The sequence below is a fragment of the Meles meles genome, chromosome 1 (assembly GCF_922984935.1).
Source record: "Meles meles chromosome 1, mMelMel3.1 paternal haplotype, whole genome shotgun sequence".
NCBI lineage: Eukaryota > Metazoa > Chordata > Mammalia > Carnivora > Mustelidae > Meles > Meles meles.
The window spans coordinates 186,874,213-186,894,966 of NC_060066.1; the positions used below are offsets into that span (position 1 = coordinate 186,874,213).

Sequence of the window (20,754 nt, forward strand, 5' to 3'; positions counted from 1 at the left end):
ACCTTAGTCATGAGACCCTTCAGGTGTATATCGGTGGGTCATATAGGCTTGGGGGATGACTGCCAACATGTATCTTGGGGGATAAAGATGAAGGAAGTTTCCAAAAGATTTTTATTTGTTCAAGTAGACTTATAGGATCCTTATAAGGATCTTATAAAGACTTATAAGATTGCCTTTTGCCCTCAGCAAAGTGTCAACATCGGAGGCAGCTGAGTCCCTAGAGGAATGTCACTTTGCCTGTTCCAAGGACTTGTCAGTGAGCTGTAGATAGTAAGGAAATTTAGTAATTTTCCTTCTGGCTTTCTCTTCCACATCAATCTCATCATTTCAGTCAGGTCTCTCTCTTTGCTCCCGCTTGGCTACTCCACATTTGGGCCCCATGGCTCTTGAACATTCTTTGGTCGCACCAGAACACTACACATAAGCCATTTCCCCAATGAGGACCTCTGAGGAGGAACTGAAGGACCCACTAATAATCCCTTCTCCCCTTCTGCTTGAAAACCATTGCTTGGGGACGCCTGGGTGGCTCAGTCGGTTAAGCACCTGCCTTTGGCTCAGGTCATGATCCCAGGTCCCTGGGATCGAGCCCCACACTGGGCTCCCTGCTCAGCAGGGTGCCTGCTTCTCCCTCTCCCTCTGCTCCTCCCCCAGCTCCTGTACTCGCTCTTTCTCTCTGTTTCTGTCTCAAACAAATAAATAAAATCTTAAAAAAAGAAAAAAAGAAACAAAGAAAGAAAACCAGTGCTTGAACCAAGTGATTCTGAACACAGTTGCTCTCTAATACCTCTAGGCTTTTGCTCACGTACCCTCTGTCTGGAATGTGCGGCGCATCTCCACGTCCAAATCCTGTCTGCCCTTTGAGGCTCAACAGGAGTGCCACAGAGCCTCCAGCCCCTCCCTGTCCCCTAGTCCGCAACATCCACTCTCATACCAGCAAGGGTTTCTCCCTTCCCCAGGTTCACATGGATTCACGGAGGTTTGCCTCATGGAATAGGGTGGGTACTTTCTTTTTTTTAAAGATTTTATTTATTTATTTGACAGAGAAAGAACTCACAAGTGGGCAGAGAGGCAGGCAGAGAGAGAGGGGAAGCAGACTCCCCACTGATATTGGCCTCGATCCCAGGACCCCGAGATCATGACCCGAGCCGAAGGCAGAGGCTTAACCCACTGAGCCACCCAGGCACCCCAGGGCGGTACTTTCTACCATGAACTGATCATTTGTGTCCATATTTCATCTCTCACTGTACTGTGACCTCCATGAGGGTAGGGACCATGTTCTATAACCCTTGACTCTTCCACAAGGCCCAACAGAATATCTGGTACTTGATTTCTTTTTTTTTTTCATTTTTTTAAAGATTTTATTCATTTATTTAACAGAGAGAGAACATAAGCAGGGGGCTGTGGAGGCAGAGGAAGAGGGAGAAGCAGACTCCACACTGAGCAGGGAGCCCGAAGTGGGGCTACCTGAGCTGAAGGCAGATGCTGAACCAACTGAGCCACGCAAGTGTCCCTCTTGTACTTGGTTTCACGTCGAATGCCATGCCTTGAATAAAAACGATGTTAGGTAAATGAAAGTAGGTTGGCCAGTTTCTTCTTTATTCTTGTAGATAAGAAACTTCTAATCCAGGGCGCCTGGGTGGCTCAGTGGGTTAAGCCTCTGCCTTCGGCTCAGGTCACGATCTCGGGGTCCTGGGATTGAGCCCCACTTTGGGCTCTGCTCAGCAGGGAGCCTGCTTCCCACCGCCTGCCTCTCTGCCTACTTGTAATCTCTTTCTCTGTCAAATAAATAAATAAAATATAAAAGAAAGAAAGAAAGAAACTTCTAATCCTTCATTTTCCAAACTGGGTACTGGGTCCCTGTGTGTCCAGCACGAGGACACCAGACCCATGACATGCTTCATCAAAACTGGGTTCTTGCACCAAATACAGTTGGGTAACATCGTATAGTCTATCCTCTTCTTGGACATTCACAAACTCTATTAGCATAGTAGAAGTTCTAAGTTCTGCAGTTAAAAATAACAACTTGGTTTACTCAGCTTTACCGAATTATATTTAACATTTTCCAACGGCCCCAAAGAATACACACTACCATCTCATAAAAGTACAGCACAGCACACACTAGGAATGCTGTCCTAAATTCCTTTCGAAAGCTTGAATCTCGTGTCCTCCCTCACATGAACTAGCGTAACATTTAGGAGGACCTGCTTTAGGTCAAATATGGCACCGACATTGAGTAAGACTGCATCATCTTTCAGATCTGGGACCTTTTTTTACTGCCTGTCGGCACCAAGAAGAGAGACATACATGTGGGGAAGGACTAGATTTAGAACCTGCTCGCTTTCCTTCTGCTGCCCCCTTTCTCCCAGACGCTTCTGGAATCCTGTGCTCTTAGATGAGATTCCTAGTCTGGCAGTCAGCCTAGCCTCTCCTACCTTTTTAGGTTTTCTCCCCACGACTCCCCAATACATCCTTAACCTTCACTGTGAAGACGGGGCTCTTGCCCCTCGCTGAGCAGAGCGGTGCTTTCCGACGACCACACCTCTGCCCGTGGAGCAGTCTACCTGAACCGCCCTGCTCACAGGTTTGCCAGTGGGAACCCTGCCCGACCTTTCAGGGTCTCAACACAACCTGCACTGGATTAGCTGGAAGTTCACAGCTGAGTGAACTTGAGTGTTGGAAGAAAACTTAGAATTTCTCTAATCCAAACCCTCCACTTCAGGAAACAGTGATTTAGACAGGCTTAAGTGACTTAGGTGATAGAGCTCAGCAGAGGATAATCTAGAAACAAGATCCTCTTTGGTCTTTTAAATTTTCCCCCCAGCTGTATTTATCGTATTGGGCACTGAATTATGGTTAAATTGTTGAGTCCCTCAGAGGAATTTACTTTTTCTTGCCATTGATAAATCATAATGCTCTGACCAGAGGATACAGAGAAATGGATGTAGATTCAATATCTTTCAAGAGTGTTAGCTTCGGAGTTCAATAAACCAGATTTTTTTTTTTTAAATGGAGGTACATTTTATACTAAAATGCACACATTTTAAAGTGTATAATTCTAGAAGTTTTGAAACATTCATGTGACCACCACCGTAATAAAAATATGGAACTTTCCATTACCCCAAAAGGTTTTCTTGTGCTGCTTCCCAGTCAGCCCACTTCCCTAACCACTGAGCTGTCCTCTGTATATGGGTTCCATCTGTCTTTATCAGAATGCTGTGTAAATGGAATCATACAATGTACACTGTGTCTGGCTTCTTTCACTCAACATAAAGACTTTAAGATTTATCCAAGTGCTTGTATGTTCCTGCAGTTTATTCATTGTTTTGCTGGGAAGAATTTCATTATATGGATATACCACAATTGATCATACCAATGATCATCTGGGTTTTTTGCTGTTATGAATAAAGCTGTTATGAACATTCAAAACAACTTTGATTAAATGTGCGTTTTCACTTATCTTGAGAAAACATCTCAGAGTGAAACTTCTAGGTCATGGGGTCAATGTATATTTAACTTTAAGAAACTGCAAAATAGGAGGGCACCTGGGTGGCTCAGTCAGTGAGCATGTGACTCTTGGTTTCAGCTCAGGTGATGATCTCACGGGCTGTAGGACTGAGCCCTGCCCCATGTTGGACCTCATGCTCACTGGGAAGTCTGTTTGAAGAGTCTCTCCCTCTGCCCCTCCCCCCATGCCTGCACATGCTCTCTAAAATAAAAAGAAACTGTAAAATAATTTTCCAAAGTGGTAATACCATTTTATGGTATAAGTGGAAGAGAGTGTAAGAGGATGTTCCACATCCTCACAAACATTTGGTATTGTTAGTTTTTAAAAATTTTTGGCCATTCTTGGGGCACCTGGGTGGCTCAGTCAGTTTAGTGTCTGCCTCTGGCTTAGGTCATGATCTCAGGGTCCTGAGATAGAGCCCCACATCAGGCTCCCTGCTCAGTAGGAAGCCTGCTTCTCCCTCTCCCACTGCCCCTGCGTATGCTCTCTCTCTCAAATAAATAAATAAAATCTTTTAAAAAATAAATTTTGGCCATTCTTGTTGGCCATAATGAGGTATCTCACTATGTTTTAAATTTCCATTTTCCTCATTACTAATTATCAAGCACTTTTTTTGAGCATCTTTTTATGTGCTCATTGACCATTTGTGTATCTTCTTTTGTGAAAATATGTATTCAGGTCTTTTGCCATTAAAAAAAAAAATTGGGGGGGTGCCTGGGTGACTCAGTGGGTTAAGTCTCTGTCTTCGGTTCAGGTCATGATCCCAGTCGAGTCCCACATCGGGCTCTCTGCTTGGCAGGGTGTCTGCTTCCCTCACCCCTTCCCTCTGCCTGCCTCTCTGCCTACTTGTGATCTCGGTCTGTCAAATTAAAAAAAAAATTTTTTTTAAATTGGTTGTTAGCCTTTTTACTACAGATTTGAAGAAATGCAACTTATAGATGCATATATGTGTTCACACACACACACACACACACACACACACACACACAAACGCATACATATTCTAGATATAAGACCTTTATCATATTTATGTATTTTAGAGATTTCTCCCAATCTTGGCTTGCCGCTTCATTTTTTTTTTTAAGATTTTATTTATTTGACACAGAGAGAGAGCACAAGCAGAGGGAGCAGCAGAGGGAGAGGGAGAAGCAGGCTCCTGGTTGAGCAGGGAGCCAGAGGCAGGACTCAAGCCCAGGACCCCAGAATCATGACCCAAGCTGACGGAAGACACTTAACTGACTGAGCCACCCAGGTGCCCCGGCTTGCCTATTCATTTTTATTATTTTTTAAAGATTTTATTTATTTATTTGACAGAGATCACACGTAGGCAGAGAGGCAGGCAGAGAGAGGGGGGAAGCAGGCTCCCCGCTGAGCAGAGAGCCTGATGCAAGGCTCGATCCCAGGACCCCAGGACCACGACCTGAGCAGAAGACAGAGGCTTAACTCACTGAGCCACCCAGGCACCCCGCCTATTCATTTTTAATACTGTCTTCTCATGAACAGAAGTTGTAATTTAATAAAATCCAATTTATCAATTTCTCTTAATGGTCAGTGGCTTCTGAGTTCTTTGTAAGATACCTTTGTCAACCTAAGATCATATACATATACTCTCAATTAGCAATAATCGCGCCTCGGATAAACCTCATTGGCTACGATACTGCCACTGCGCAAAGCTAACATATACTCTCTTACATTTTCTAGAACTGTACTACTAGTAAATTCACTGAGTCTTCTGTCCTTTGGATTCTGAGCCCATCCAGTGAGTTCTACTTTTCAGCTCAGTAATTTCTGATTGGTTCCCATGTTTTTCTACTTGCTGAGATTTTTATTTTATTTCAAGAGTTTGTAATTGCTCACTGAAGTATTTTTATGATGACTGCTTTAAAATCTTTGTCAGATAATTCCAACATCTAAATTATCTTTGTGTTGGCATCACAGATCATTCAAGTTCCTAGTTCTTGGCATGATGAGTGATTATCTATTGAAACCTGGACATTTTGTGTATTAGGTTATGAGACTCTGGATCCTACCTCAATCTATTTTGGCTGGAAGTCACACTATTTAGTTTAGTGCCCAGGTCTTGGTTTAATTTTGAGAGCTGTCATTCCCAAGACAATTTCGTTTCCAGAGTGCCTGCAGTGCTATTCTGGTCTGCTTCTTGTGCGTGCCACCAGAGACCAATCTGAAAACCTGCACTGTAGTCAGTTCCCAAATATCTGTCATACGAATTATATTCATTTTGACCTGTCGTTCTGGGGTCTGCCTAGAACTTCATATATAGGGTTTTTAAATTTTTATTTATTTGAGAGAGAGAGCATGTGCACAAGCAGGAGGAGTGGCAAAGGAAGAGGGAGAAGCAGACTCCCCACCGAGCAGGGAGCCTGATGTGGGACTTGATCCCTGGACTCCAGGATCCCTGGACTTCAGCTCTTGACCTGAGCTGAAGGCAGTTGCTTAACCAACTGAGCTACCCAGGTGGCCCACACACATAGGTTTTAAAGAAATTCTTTCAGGCCCCTTGGGTGCCTCAGTCGGTTGGGCGTCTGCCTTCAGCTCAGATCATGATCCCAGGGTCCTGGGATCATCAGGCTCTCTGCTCGGTGGGAAGACTGCTTCGCCTCTCCCACCCCCCTGCTTGTGTTCCCTCTCTCATTGTGTCTCTGTCAAATAAATAAATAAAATCTTAAAAAAAAAAAGAACCTCTTTCATTAGTTTCCTCATCTCCAAAACCCTCCTCTGCATGGATGAGGGTTACTTCACTGCTGCTGGATGGGTGGTGGGGGTAGCTGTCAAAGTCCAAGGCATCTTGCTTCTTCAAAGTGAGCAAGTGAGCAGAGTGAGTGAGGGAGAGAACCAGCCAGCAAAGTGGAAATAACAGTCCTATGCACCCTGTCCCCTTTGACATACTCTGTTAGAAACAAGTCACAAAGTCAGGTGTAACACCATAAAAGGGGATTACAGAGAACATGAGTTTCAGGGGATGGAGATCACTGGGAGTCATTTTAGAAGCAGCCTACCACAGTTGTCTTTTTTTTTTTTTTTTAAGATTTTATTTATTTATTTGACAGACTGAGATCACAAGTAGGCAGAGAGGCAGGCAGAAAGAGAGGGGGAAGCAGGCTCCCCGCCGAGCAGAGAGCCTGATGTGGGGCTCGATCCCAGGACCTTGGGATCATGACCTGAGCTGAAGGCAGGGGCTTTAACCCACTGAGCCACCCAGGTGCCCCCCAACAGTTGTCTTTAATTTTTATCATCATTTTGCAGTTTTCACAGACATTCAGAGAAGCAAAAAAGCTACCTTTTACATTTACTTATGTATTTACCATTTCGTAAGTATCAATCTGGCTGGGATTAAGTATACCACTTTGCCACTTATCTATTTCACCTGTTTTTGTTCCTGTTCCTTTTTTCTTGCCTTCTGGTAGGTTAATATTACACATACAATTAAATGCACAGCTCTTAAGTGCAGTTTCCTGAGTTCTGATGACTGTATGCATCCACGTAATCACCACTACAATCAAGAAAAAGAACCTTTCCGCCACCCTCAAAAGTCCTCATGTTCTCTCCTGTTCAATTCCCGTCCAATTGTCCCTCATAGACACTTACTGCTTTGTTTTCTATTACCGGAGATTACTTTGTCTGGTCTTAAAATTCCTGTGAATGGAATCATACAATATATGCAGTCTCTTGTGTCTGACTTCTTTCAGAAACTTACTTTTGAGATTCCTTCTATTGGCTTTTATGCTCTCTTTCTTTGTAATTAAACCTCTTTGATTAATCTTCAGTGTCACTGAACCTTATTCTGTCTGATTTGTTGTTAAGCCCATCTAGTGAATTTTTCATTTTAATATTTTTAAAATCCATCCATTGAGAGTGAGGAGGGGGAGGAAGGGGAGGGGCAGAGGAAGAAGGAGACAATCTCAAGAAGACTCCACCCTAAGCAAAGAGCTTGATGTGGGGCTTGAACTCATGATCCTAAGATCATGACCTGAGCCAAAATCTAGTCAGTGGCTCAACCGACTAAGCCACTCAGGCACCCCTAATGAATTTTTCATTTTAGATATGGTAGTTTTCAGTTCTAAAATTTCATTTGCTTTCCCATGTTTTCATTTCTCTTCTAAGAGAAATTTTTTTCATATATTACAGTACATAAACATATATTTTTTTAAAGATTTATTTGAGAGAGACAGAGAGCAAGAAGGGAAGGGGCTAAAGGAGATGGAGAGAAAATCTCAAGCAGACCCTGCTGAGTGTGGAGCCCAACACAGGGCTTGATCTCACGACCCTGAGATCATGATCTGAACTGAAATCAAGAGTCAATCACTTAACTGACTGAGCCACCCAGGCACCCCATAAACATATTTTTAACAGATGCTTTTCAGTCCTTGTCTGCTAACTGAATTCCTGAATCATCTTGGGGTCTGTTTCTGTTGACTCTTTTTTCCCCTTACTATGGGTCACATTTCCTGTTTACAGTATACACGTCTACTATATACTGAATATTGTGAGTGATAAAAAGTAGTAGAGACTCTGGCTTCTATTATTATCTTTTCAAGAGTGTTGATTTTATTCTGTCAGGTAGCCATATTACTGGCTGATCTCTTTGGACCTGTGGAAATTTAATTTTATCCAATGTCAAAATCAATTGACCAATAAATATATGGGCTTACTTCTGGACTCTCAATTCTGTTCCACTGATCCACGTATGTCTACACTTATGCCAGTATCACACCATCTTCATTACTAATGCTTTGTAGTATTTTTGAAATTAGGAAGTGAGAGCCCTCCTCTTTCTTCTTCATTTTCAAGATTGCTCTGGCTATTCTGGGTCCCTTATAATTCCATAAGAATTTTAAGATCCAGTTTGTCAATTTCTACAAAGAAGCTAGCTGGGATTCTGATAGGGATTATGTTAAATCTGCAGATCAATTTGGGAAGTAATGCCATCTTCACAATAGTATCTTCTGATCCATGAACACGCCTCTCCATTTTACAGATTTTAATTTCTTTCATCCATGTTTTAAGAGTTAAGTTTTACACTTTTGCTAAATTTTTATTCCTAAGTGTTTTATTTATTTATCATTTTTTAGGGAGTATGGAGCCTGGTGTGGGGCTAGATCCCGGGACCTTGGGATCATGAGCTGAGTTGAAAGCAGATACTTAACTAAGTGAGCTACCCAGGCGCTCTGGAAGTAGAATTTGAATCTAAGTCTAGGTTTCCACTTCTAGTTGACCTCTTGCTAATGTGATAAGAAAAACCCAGTCAAAAATTCAAGGTTTTCCATGGTGCTAATTAAAAAATGGTATATACAAGGAAGCCTTGAACTGAACTCCAAAAAAATATGTAGTTAACAGCACTGGTCAGCTTCTAGTCTAGGGAGCAGGTGCATGGCTCCTAGTGTGGGTATGGGTAGGCCTGCCATTGGTAAGGAGATATTGCAGGGTTAAGGCAAAGTCAGCTGCTGCCTTCCCCTACATATAAATAATGTAGCTGTGCACATTCTTGGGGGTGATTACATTCTGGGACCCTGTCAGAGTTGATGCCAAAGGTGAACTAAGAATATCTAGAAATGCAACCAACCCAAATTCTTCCCAGATCAAATTCTGACAAGATCAAAAAGACAGCGTCTAGGAAGATTGGGAGTTGGGTTAATCACAGGTGAAATCAATTTAAAGCCACAATTCAGCTCTAACCCTACTCTAAGACCAATCTGAATGATGTATCCCTCTGATGGTTAGAGAAAAGGGTTTCTATAAAACAAGTATTATATTTTATTTGTTCGATGTTTATTTCCTTTTTATCTCTTTAATAAGAAACTATTCTTGGGGTGCCTGGGTGGCTCAGTGGGTTAAAGCCTCTGCCTTCGGCTCAGGTCATGATCCCAGGGTCCTGGGATCAAGTCCCGCATCGGGTTCTCTGCTCAGCAGGGAGCCTGCTTCCTCCTCTCTCTCTCTCTGCCTGCCTCTGTGCCTACTTGAAATCTCTGTCTGTCAAATAAATAAATAAAATCTTTAAAAAAAGAAAAGAAACTATTCTTTTATATAAACAGTATCTGAAATACACTATCAAATTGTATGACATGCAAAGAACAGAAAATGTGACCCAGAGGTGCCTGGGTGACTCAGTTGGTTAAGCTTCTTCTACTCCCTCTGCACCTCCCCTTGCCTGTGGCCTCTTTCTCACTCACTCACTCTTTAAAAAAAATTCTGTTTCTAATACTTAGATGTTTGATCCTAGGTAGGTTACTTCACACTTCGAAGCCTGTTTCCTAAGACGTAAAATGACACAACTTTGATGTACTTGCTATTCAGTGGGGCCTCTTTTTATTGGAAGTGACAAAAATCCAACTGGCACTGGTTTAGGGAAAAGGGAATTTATTGGCTTATACAACTTCAAAGTCAAAGAACAGGACTAGTTTTATAAAAGTTGATGTGGAAGCTCAGGTTACCAGAGAGCAGTTTTTCTAAATGACTGTTCCTTTTCATCTACTGAATATATACCTTTATATTATGTTAGTAACATGGTTCCTTAATCAAATGAATAAAACAAGTCTTTAGTACCTACAGAACTTAAACCTCCTTTGCCTTAAATCCAGAGGAAACATCATTCCCCTCTTCTAGGATTCTAAGTCTCACTCATTGGCTCCAACTGGGTCATGTGCCTGATTTGGAACATTCCTGAAAAAACAGGTGAAGAAAGCAAAATGCAGAAATTATGTGCATAACTTACTACCATTTGTTTTAAAAAGGACAAGGGGCACCTGGATGGCTCAGGTGGTTAAGCATCTGCTTTCAGCTCAGATCATGATCCCAGGATCCTGGGATGGAGCTCCAAATCCAGCTCCTTGTTTAGCAGGGAGCCTGCTTCTCCCTCTCCCTCTGCCTGCTACTCCCCCTACTTGTGCTCTCTCTATCAAATAAATAAATAAAAATTAAAAAAAATTTTTTTAAAGCACAAAGAAAATGTGTGTATGGGCACAGAGTTATCTCTAGGATATTCAAAAATACTGGTTGCCTTTGGGTAGGGGTACTATATGACTGGGGAAGATTTTTCATTATGTATCTTTCATACCTTTTGAATTCCGAACAACAGCAATTACCTATTCAAAAACATTAAATGAAAAACGCAGCTGCCAAAGCACTCAGTGGTTTCCCTTTTGTGCTGAGTTAAGCACTCAGGGTCAAGAAGCACAGGCCAAAGGGGTTAGTAGTCCCACTTACTAGAGTGTAGGAAAGGACAGGGCAAGGGGAACCAAAAATGCTGTTTTGAGGAAGCAAGTAACGTGCCCTCTGTTTAATCATCAGCTGCAAAGAACCTCACCGCTTTGTCCCTCCTGCCTCCCAAACTCAGTTCTGCACCAACCTAGTTGGCCCAAAAGATGCAGTCCTTGGGCGCCTGAGTGGTTCAACTGGTTAAGCGTCTGATTTGACTCAGATCATGATCTCAGAGTCCTGGGATCAAGCCCCGTGCTCACCTGGCTCCCCACTCAGCAGGGAGTCTGCTTGTCCCTCTTCCTCTATCCCCTCCTCATGCTCGGTCTGTCTCTCAAATAAATAAAATCTTAAAAATAATAATAATAAAAAAGATACAGTCCCATTTGTGCTTATTCGAACTGCTTAAAGAACAGGGGTCTTGGAGCTGGCTCCTTGCTTTCAACAGTTCATTAAAAAAAAAGTTCTCAAAAAAGCAATACAGGGAGAACACTGACCAAGCAGACAAAGGCATAATTGCCTTTGCAAAAGGCAAAATTGCAAAAGGCAAGGTTGCTTGCCCAAAAGCTATTTACGGGTATTTGATAGAAATGAAGGCTTTTGATATTCTGTAAGGACATGAAGGCAATGTTTTCCAACAAATACAATTAAGTATTCCCTGCCACTCATTTTTTACCTTCAGGTAAATACAATCTAATGGAATTTGGTTTCCTATCATTCCACAACCAAGAGCTCAGAAATAAAACATCTTTGAATGTTTTCATTCAAATAAAAGATCTTTGAATTAAAGGGCATGTACCTACTTTAAGCCTTGATTAATAATCTGTTTTCTTCTCTGGCATTTCCAATTGCCCTCTCTGATTCTCAAAAAAATATATATGCAAGGAATTCCGTTTTGGACTTAAAAAACTCAGAAAAGCTTGTGTGCACAATGAAACAACCTGACACAGGACACGCACAGCATGGGATCTTGCTGGAAGGACTCCAGGTTGTTTTTCCATTGTGACTGGTGAGTAAGTAGTTTAAGAAAATGCTGCTTGGATAAAGATTTGCCCTTTAACACAAAGAATAAGAAGGATCTTGCTCAAATGCCAAATCCCTTCCTTCCAATTTTGAGAGTGCAAGGCAATGTACTTTCTCTTTTGAGGAGAATCTTATATTAGAGCCCTACAGCTGGTATTTTTAACTCAAAATGCTGCAAGACGAATAATGCACAATACAAAAAGGAGATTACAATACCAATTCTACTTAAAGTAGCATTAAAAAAAAAAACAAAAAAACAAAACCCAGGGCACTGACTGGTTCAAATGGTAGAGCATGTGACTCTTCATCTGGGGGTTGTTAGTTCAAAACCCACACTGAGTGTAGAGATTACTAAAAAATAAATAAACTCTTTAAAAAATTTAAAAACAGACAGCTGCATGTATTAAAAAACAAAAACCACCAACTTGGGAATTAACCAAGGAGGTGAAAGACTTGTCCAGTGAAAAGTACAAAATATTGCTAAAAGAAACTAAAGAAGACATAAACACAAAAAGATATCCTGTGTTCATGGATTAAAAGATTTAGTGTCATTGTCAATATTACCCAAAGCAAGCTACGGATTTAATATAATCCCTATCAAAACCCCAGTATTTTTTGCAAAAGAGAAAAACCCATCCTAAAATTCATACAGAATTTCAAGGGACCCTGAAGAGCCAAAATAATCCTGAAAAACAAGAACAAAGCTGGAAGACTCACTCCTCCTTACTTAAAACTTACTAAAAGACTACAGTAATCAAAACAGTGTGGTAGTGGGAGAAAGACAGACACACAGACAGAATTGAGCAGAATCCAGAAATAAACCCTTGCATGTATAACCAAATGAATTCTGAGAAGGGTATCAGGACCATTCACTAGGGAAAACAGTCTCCAACAAATGCTGGAAAAGCTGGGTATCTACATGCAAAAGAATGAAGTTGGACACTTACGTAACACTATATACAAAAATTAACTCGAAGTGGATCCAGGACCTAAATATAAGACCTAAAACTGTAATTGAAAAGAAACAGGAGAAAAGCTTCCCAACACTGTATCTGAAATGATTACTTGGATACAACATCAAAACCAACACAGAAAAACAAATTCGAGTTCATGAAAAATTTAAAACTTGGTGCATCAAAAAACATTAACAGCAGAGTAAACTTACAAAATGAAAATATTTGCAAATCACATATCTGATAAGGAATCAATATCCCAAATATACAGAGAACTCCTAAAACTCAACAACAAAAAATTCAATTAAAAAGTGGGCAAAGGACTTGAATAGACATTTATCCAAAGAAGATACACAAATGACTAATAAGCGCATGAAAAGATTCAACATCGCTAATCACTACAAAAATGCAAAATCAAAACTACAACGAGGGGCACCTGGGTGGCTTAGTTGGTGAAGTGTCTGCCTTTGGCTAAGGTCATGATCCCAGGGACTTGGGATCTAGACCCAAGTTGGGTAACTTGCTCAGTGGGGAGTCTGTTTCTCCCTCTCCCTCTCAACCCCTACTTGTGCTCTCTCTCAAATAAATATAATCTTAAAAAAAAACACAAAAAAATACAATGAGATACCACCTCATATCTATTAGATAGCTACTAACAACAATAAAAAAAACCCAGAAAATAACAAGTGTTGGCGAGGATATGAAGACTGGAACACTTGTGTGCTGTTGGTGGGAATGTAAAAAATGATGCAGCCACTGTGGAAAATAGCATGGCAGTTCCAATTTTATATTTATATTAAAATAAAAGCTTTCAGGGGTGCCTGTGTGGCTCAGTGGGTTAAAGCCTCTGCCTTCGGCTCAGGTCATGATCCCAGGGTCCTGGATCAAGCCCCGCATCAGGCTCTCTGCTCAGCAGGGAGTCTGCTTCCTCCTCTCTCTCTCTGCCCGCCTCTCTGCCTACTTGTGGTATCTGTCTCTGTCAAATAAATAAATAAATAAAATCTTTAAAAAAATAAATAAATAAAAATAAAAGCTTTCCATTTCTGGGTATATACTCAAAAAAACTGAAAACAGAGTCTTAAATAAATTATCTGTATACCCATATTCATAGCAGTATTATTCACAAAAGCTAAAACATGGAAGCAACCGGCATGTCCACCAATAGATAAATAAGCAAAATTGGTGTACACACAATGGAATATTATTCAGTCTTAAAAAGGAAAGAAATTCTGCAATATGCAATAAGAACCCTGAGAACAGTATGCTAAGTGAAATAAACCAGTCACAAAGAGACAAATACTGTATTATTCCACTTAAGTGAAGTGGAATAATTAAATCATAGAAAGTAGAATAGTGGTTTCCAGGGGCTGTGGGGAAGGAGGAGTAGGGAGTTACTGTAGGGGGAATTAAAGAGCTTGTTTTGCAAGATGAGAAGTGTTCTCAAGATGGATGATGGTGATGGTTGTACAACAATGTGAATATACTTAGTAACTGCATACTTAAAGGAGTTAATATAGGGAAAAAAGTGGTTAAGATGGTAAACCTTGTGTTATGTGTATTTTACCACACGTACAAAAAAGCACTGGCAAAAATTCTAAAAGATATCTGAGGTCTTAATTGTATTCTCAACACTTATGTTAATTTTTTAAGGTTCATACCTCCCTGCTACATCTGGATTTTTATTTTAAAAGGGGCACCTGGGATTGGGTTCCGCATTGAGCTCCCTGCTCAGCAGGGAGTCTGCTTATCTCTCCCCTCTGCCCCACTACTTCTGTTCTCTCTCTCTGTTTCAGAGAGATTTTATTTAAATAAATAAAATCATAAAAACAACAACAAAAAATTCCTAGGGACGCCTAGGTGGTTCAGTCGGTGAAGCATCTGCCTTCCGCTCAGGTCATAATCCCAGGGTACTGGGATCGAGTCCCACATAGGGCTCCTTGCTCAGTGGGGAGCCTACTTCTCCCTCTGCCTGCCACTTCCCCTGCTTGTGTTCTCTCTCTCTCTGACAATGAATAAAATCTTAAAAAACAATCAAACTTCCTGAATATGTCAATTAGAAGTACTAATATGCCACTGATATAAAATAGCAAACTGAAACTATGGGATTGCTTCTTCAAAATTATCTGGGGAGGAAATTTATTAATTAAATGAAATAAAAACAAAATTAAGTTATCTGAGCATGCACAACCATTCTCTCTACTGCCTCCCCTTCCCAGCCTGAGTCTATGTTTTACGGAAGATAAACCAGAGTGAAAGCAGTAAAGAATCCTGCAACTTCTTAAACAAGTTAACATACTTAAAGTACCTATATATACTAAGTGTCATTACATGCTGCTTACTATTGCCTACATGCTAATTCTTAAGGCACAGGTAAAGGCATTTTTCCAAATTTTAAAAAAAGGTTGCAATCTCATTATAGAAAATTATGATCCAGAGAAAACAGAATAAATAGGACAGAGCAATTCTTTATTTTTAGACACTTTCACAAAGAGGTTTTAGATAAATGAGCTTTCCAGTGGAGAAGAGAAAACATGAAAATCAGGCTCCAGCCATCAGCAGCAGCTCTGCTCAGGGCCTAGGGTCCTCCTTGCCCGAGTGGTGAGGTGGAGGTGTGTACTTCCCTTCCTTTATTAGTTTATTCCGCTGCCTTCTGATCTCACTCAGACGTTTCATCTGTCAAAGGAAAGAAGTATTTAAACTAGGGGGAAATACATATCATAAAGTTGAGGCCTAGAGAAACAGAATGAAAATTGGTTTCATGGGGCGCCTGGGTGGCTCAGTGGGTTAAAGCCTCTGCCTTCGGCTCAGGTCATGATCTCAGGGTCCTGGGATCGAGCCCTGCATCGGGCTCTCTGCTCAGCAGGGAGCCTGCTTCCTCCTCTTTCTCTGCCTACTTGTGATCTCTGTCTGTCAAAAAAATATATAAAATCTTTAAAAAAAAAAAACTTAAAAGAAAATTGGTTTCATTTTTAAACTATGGAAGCTTGTCATCCGAGAGGTCCTCTGAGATGAAATCTTTCTTTAAAGAAGTAACTTGAAATCACTTCCCACACTTTTTAACAAATTCCTGGTATGCATAATAATACCTCCTTTAAAAATAGAAACTAAAATGTTCCTGTTACATATAGGAATTCAGGTATTTACAAAAACAGTAACAAAACATAGATCAAAAACCTTTAAGAGGCATAGTTGTGCATACTTAAAATCTTCATACAATACTGAGAAGGTCTCACAGCTGATACAATCCTGACCTCTCTATGTGTAACTGGCACGGCTGCTGGTGACTGTTCACTGGGTGTGAAGAAAGCAGAAACAGCCAATATGAGGTTTCCCTTTATCACACCGAAATAAAGACCTGGTATGTGGTCAGCTACTAGCCACTACTGGGCCCTGAGTTCTGCCTCCTCCTCTCAGTAGGATACTGGTTGTCTCCCAACCAATGAAAGCCATGCTGTATGAGACTGTAGGAAAGCTGTAATTCGCATGGATTCTGCGACACAGATAATATACCCCTTAATCCTGACTGCATCATTCCTCTGCCCCAAACCCAATGGCTTCCCATCTTACTGAGAAAAAAGCTGAATCCCTCTTTGTAACGACTTACTAGGCTTACCTCTGACTTTACAGCTTGTTGCCCCCCCGCCCGCACTCTGACCTTGTATCTTAATACTTTCCCTCATTGTCTCTCTTCTAGCTTGGGGACCTTTGTACTTGCTCTTTCCTCTAACCAGAACATTCTTCCCTCACATCCACATGGCACACTTTAAGTCTCTGCTCAAACACCTTCTAGTGCTGAGCTCTTCTCTGACCACTCTATTTAAAAGAGAGAGAAAAAGAGCATCCACTCGGCTCCCACACGCCGTGCTTTCTATCTTTATCTTCTCTGCTGCACTTACCAACACCTAACACACTATTTTAACTTATTTGTTAATTCTGACACTTCCTTACCCAAATATAAGCTCCTTTAGGGTAGAGACATTTTGTTGTTTTCTTACTGTATATTCCTAGCACCTACAATAGCTCCTGACAGAACAGGTGCTTCAATAAATACATTTTTTTTTTTTTTTGATGAGTAAGTTACCACAAAGGCATGAAAAGTTAGTATATTCAGTAAAATATCCCATGTTGTAGTCTTGCTCCAAGTTTTTAATTGTTTAGTGGAAAAACTCTAGGAAAGCATCTCCCAGGATTATTGTGTGAAATAATTCCACAATCACAAGCTGAGAACTTAGAACAATGCTTGATTCTAATTCCCTGATTCACTAGCTAGCTAGTCATTCAGTGTGATGGCTAAAACAGAAACAGACCTATTTACAAAGTCACAGGATGAGAAAGTGATTTGAGAGCAACTCTTGGATATCTCCAGATAAGGAAACTGAGACCAAAAAAGGGAAGTGACTTCCCAAAGTCACAAAACCAGTGGTGGCAGAACCAACAACAAAACCCAGCTCTCTGAGAGCACCCGGCTGGCTCAGTAGATGGAGTGTGTGGCTCTTTATCTCCAGGTTGTTGGTTCGAGCCCCATACTGGGTCGAGATTACTTAAAAATAAAATCTTAAAAAAAAATTAAAACAAACAAACAGACAAACAAAAAAAAAAACACCCAACAACAAACCAGCCCTCCTAACTCCCAATTCAATGTTCTTTCCATCTCTCCACACTGCCTCCTTTTGGTGTAAATTTTCCAGGACGAGTAGTCTTAATCTGAGTAATAAGTAACCAGGGCCCACGAGAAGACAAATTAAGACATACTGTGAACTAAATAACTGGTAGGTGGCTAACTACTACCCACTTACTGTCCCTCAGTAATACTTCAATATTACTCATTTAAAGATCAATGTTCCTGCAGAAATCAATACAAAATTATTACCTGATACCCTCTAATTTCTTCCAAGTTTGGTTTCACTTTACCCAAATGCCAATAGCAAATGTTAAAAGACAGGAAATTTAAAAAAATTTTTTTTAGATTTTATTTATATTTGACAGAGAGAGATCACAAGTAGGCAGAGAGGCAGGCAGAGAAAGAGGGGGAAGCAGGCTCCCTGCTGAGCAGAGAGCCCAAAGTGGGGTTTGATCCCAGGACCCTGAGATCATGACCTGAGCCAAAGGCAGAGACTTAACCCACTGAGCCACCCAGGTACCCCAGGAAATTAAAAATTTTTGATACAAAGAACTGTGATAAATTTAATTAAAAATCTAAATTGCCTTCCTGAACTTCAAGGAGTTGGGAATAATAAAAACATTTCTACTTGTTATACCTGGAGCAGAGAAATAGGCAAAATAACAGCCCACACCAAAGATTTCTTCTCTAAGGGAGACTGCAGCCCACATGTTATACAACTCATTCAACTCTTGAGGAGAGACATCAACCCTTTAATATCCTTTTCCCCCCTGCCTCTTTGGTCAGGTCACCTAAAGCAATCTCATTAACACCTCCATCTTTCTCACAGTAGAAATTGTAGTGATCCAGAGATCGTTATACCAGGTTCAATGTAATAGATCTGTAGGGTTTTAACCTCTTCTCCACTGAGGGTTTAATGAATCTGGAACATTTTCATGCAGAGATGTTCAAGGACCAACATCCAAAGCTGGTTGGTAACTTCTGCTTTATAGCCTACTGCTAAAAAGGGAATACACACACATGCGATTTCTAATCTGGTGGCTACGGCAGGGTACAATGCTAAGGAAAATATGTCAGAAGGTGAGAAAGAACACTGAGGAACAATAGACCCTCCTCAGGGTCTATTGTTAAACTGAAGGCGTTTAACTTCCTCGACGTGCTTGCTACCTATGTAGAGAAAGTGTTTCACCACAAAAGTTTTGCCAATTTGCATTGGGCAAGCCACTGTCAGTAACCAATGAAAAATACTTAAAAGCAGCCCTAAAGAAACAAGAAAATTATTCAGCTCCCGTCTCCATCACTCCTCACCGTTTTCTGCCGAAGCAGACATTCTGTGAAATCATCTAATTCTATCTTGCACTCTTTCGCTGCACGGGTAGCACCGATTCCATGCGCACATTCTATCCACTCTTTTTCAAAAGCATGGCATCGAGCTGGAATCTTGTGAGGCTGCTCAGCACTCTGGATTGTCATCCACTGATCTAAGTCAACGCCCAGCCTTTTCTGCACATCAAAGAAAGGCATGGCTGAAATGAAAAATAAAAAAAGAAATAATGCCATAAAAGTGCAATCAAATAAGAAACTTCTAAGAAAGATGAGATAGTTAATTTTAAGTATCCCTCTAGAAAGATATTTTATGCTATTCTCCCAATATATTCTCATTTTTTCATTTTGACAGTTCCTCCAGTTTCTGGTAGATTAGCAATATCTGTGTTTTCACAAACCCGGGGGGGGGGGGGAACCCATGAGAACTAAAAAACAATGCATAAAAAATCATCTCTGTATTAATAAGGTCATTTTTTTAACAAGGTCATTTTAATCAAAAGTTAGTCTTTATGCTTTAACTCAATAATCCCAATTCTTTGAGATAGATCTGAAGAAATAATTGAAAAGAACAAAAAAGCACAAGCACAAAAACATTTCTTTACATTTTTCTATTTGTATCAATTCAAATGACACTTCTGCTGTGAAACTATCCTGAATCTGGTATCCCTCTTCTGTGTTCTCACAGCATCTGAACTTCTCACAGCAGTACTCTGCATGCCCCTGTAATGGATTATTAACCTGAATGTCTACCTACTGAACAATGACTGCTATGGGGGCATGGCAGGTAGGGGCTCAGTAATTGTTGGGAGAAAAAAAAATTTCAAATAACTTAAGTGTGCAACAATAAGGAAATGGATGATTTAGATAACCGCCTATTAGAATACGACAGACATTAGGGAAAGCAAATAATATATATGGTACGTGCATTTTAATGTTAAATGAAAAAAAAAGGGTCTACAGTGTCAAAGAGACTGGAAGGAAGCACAAAAAGTGTCAATAAAGTCATGTATGAGCGGTAGATTTACAGGTGAACTTAATTTTTATATTTTCTACCCATTCTTTCTTTTACTGAATAATAACGTTCCAGGCACTGGAATGAGAGGAAAGCAGCAGCTGCAACGTAAGCACTAGAATGGGGACACACACACGCAAGGAAACGGGAACCCAACGGACAAGAGGGTATGACTCGAAGAAGTAAGCACCAACTCTGCCCAGGAGACTTGAAAATGCCTTTAAGTTGGGTTGAGTTTGCCAAGTTAAGGTCAGTGGGCAGAGTACTCCACTAAAGCACAGCACAAATTACAACCGGCGGTACTGGGTATGTCTAAGGGACACCCAACACCCAGACGTGGCTGGAGCGTACAGCGCATGTCGTGAAGAAGAACGAAAGGAGCTGGAGGTTGGCGGCGCCGAAATCACTCAGCGCCTTGATGGATCAGGTGGGTAGACCTCACATTAAGAAACAGAAGGCCAAAGCATTATTCCGGCAGAAAGCTAAATTAATCTGGACAGAGAGCCGAGAGAAGCGCGGTCTATAGGCTTCAGTGGCACTGGCTGTAGCGCAGAAGGCCTGGGAATGCAGAAAACATGCCCAGAATTCGGACACCCAGGAAAGCAAGAGAAAATTCGTTAAAGGAATCTTGGAAGGAACCTCCTTAAGCTAAACTGCCCGCAGACAAACGCAGCCCCTACCGTTGCACCGGTGTGCCCTTGTCTCTTCGCTGGCTGCCGCTACCGAATGATCTGCGAGCGACGCAGAAACCTGCCGCAAAGGACGCCCGCAGCGCGACGCTTGCAGCGCGACGTCGAGTCCCGACCTTCCCTCCGCGCTCGCGCCCGGAAACCATAGAAACCAAGCCCTTTGGTCTGCGCCTGCGCAATCGTCAGTAGTAGCCCCTGAAGGTATGGACTTGTAAGTAAACTGATTTCTAGGTGACTCCGTTAGACGGGGCCCCGGGAGTAGTTCCTACTATCTGCTAGCTTGGTGCCTAGCACTCTCACCACAGTTCGGATTGGTGAGGGTCTTGAGCCAGGCCACAAGAGAGAAAAAGTAGTGCCTTCCCCACCTCCACCGCTGCCAGTAGTAGTTGAGCTAATGGGTTGTGGACATAACG

The 20,754-nt window shown here is 41.3% G+C and overlaps 1 protein-coding gene and 1 pseudogene across 1 annotated transcript; both read right to left on the reverse strand.

Annotated features, from left to right (window-relative positions):
• Positions 1-5,003: 5,003 nt before the first annotated feature.
• Positions 5,004-5,180, reverse strand: LOC123927907 (annotated as a pseudogene).
• A 9,958-nt stretch (positions 5,181-15,138) lies between these two features.
• Positions 15,139-20,445, reverse strand: NDUFS5 (NADH:ubiquinone oxidoreductase subunit S5). The gene is made up of 3 exons (XM_045981474.1): positions 20,333-20,445; positions 18,623-18,840; positions 15,139-15,366 (listed from the first exon to the last, which is right to left on the reverse strand). The coding sequence occupies exons 2-3, from the start codon at positions 18,836-18,838 to the stop codon at positions 15,262-15,264; spliced, it is 321 nt and encodes a 106-aa protein (XP_045837430.1). The 5' UTR covers positions 18,839-18,840; positions 20,333-20,445; the 3' UTR covers positions 15,139-15,261.
• Positions 20,446-20,754: the final 309 nt, after the last annotated feature.

Coding starts and splice junctions, on each gene's coding strand:
- NDUFS5 (XM_045981474.1), bottom strand. CDS start 18,838: ATGCCTTTCTTTGATGTGCAGAAAAGGCTGGGCGTTGACTTAGATCAG. Junction 15,367..18,622: donor GTCTGCTTCGGCAGAAAACG/GTGAGGAGTGAT, acceptor TTCCTTTGACAG/ATGAAACGTCTGAGTGAGAT.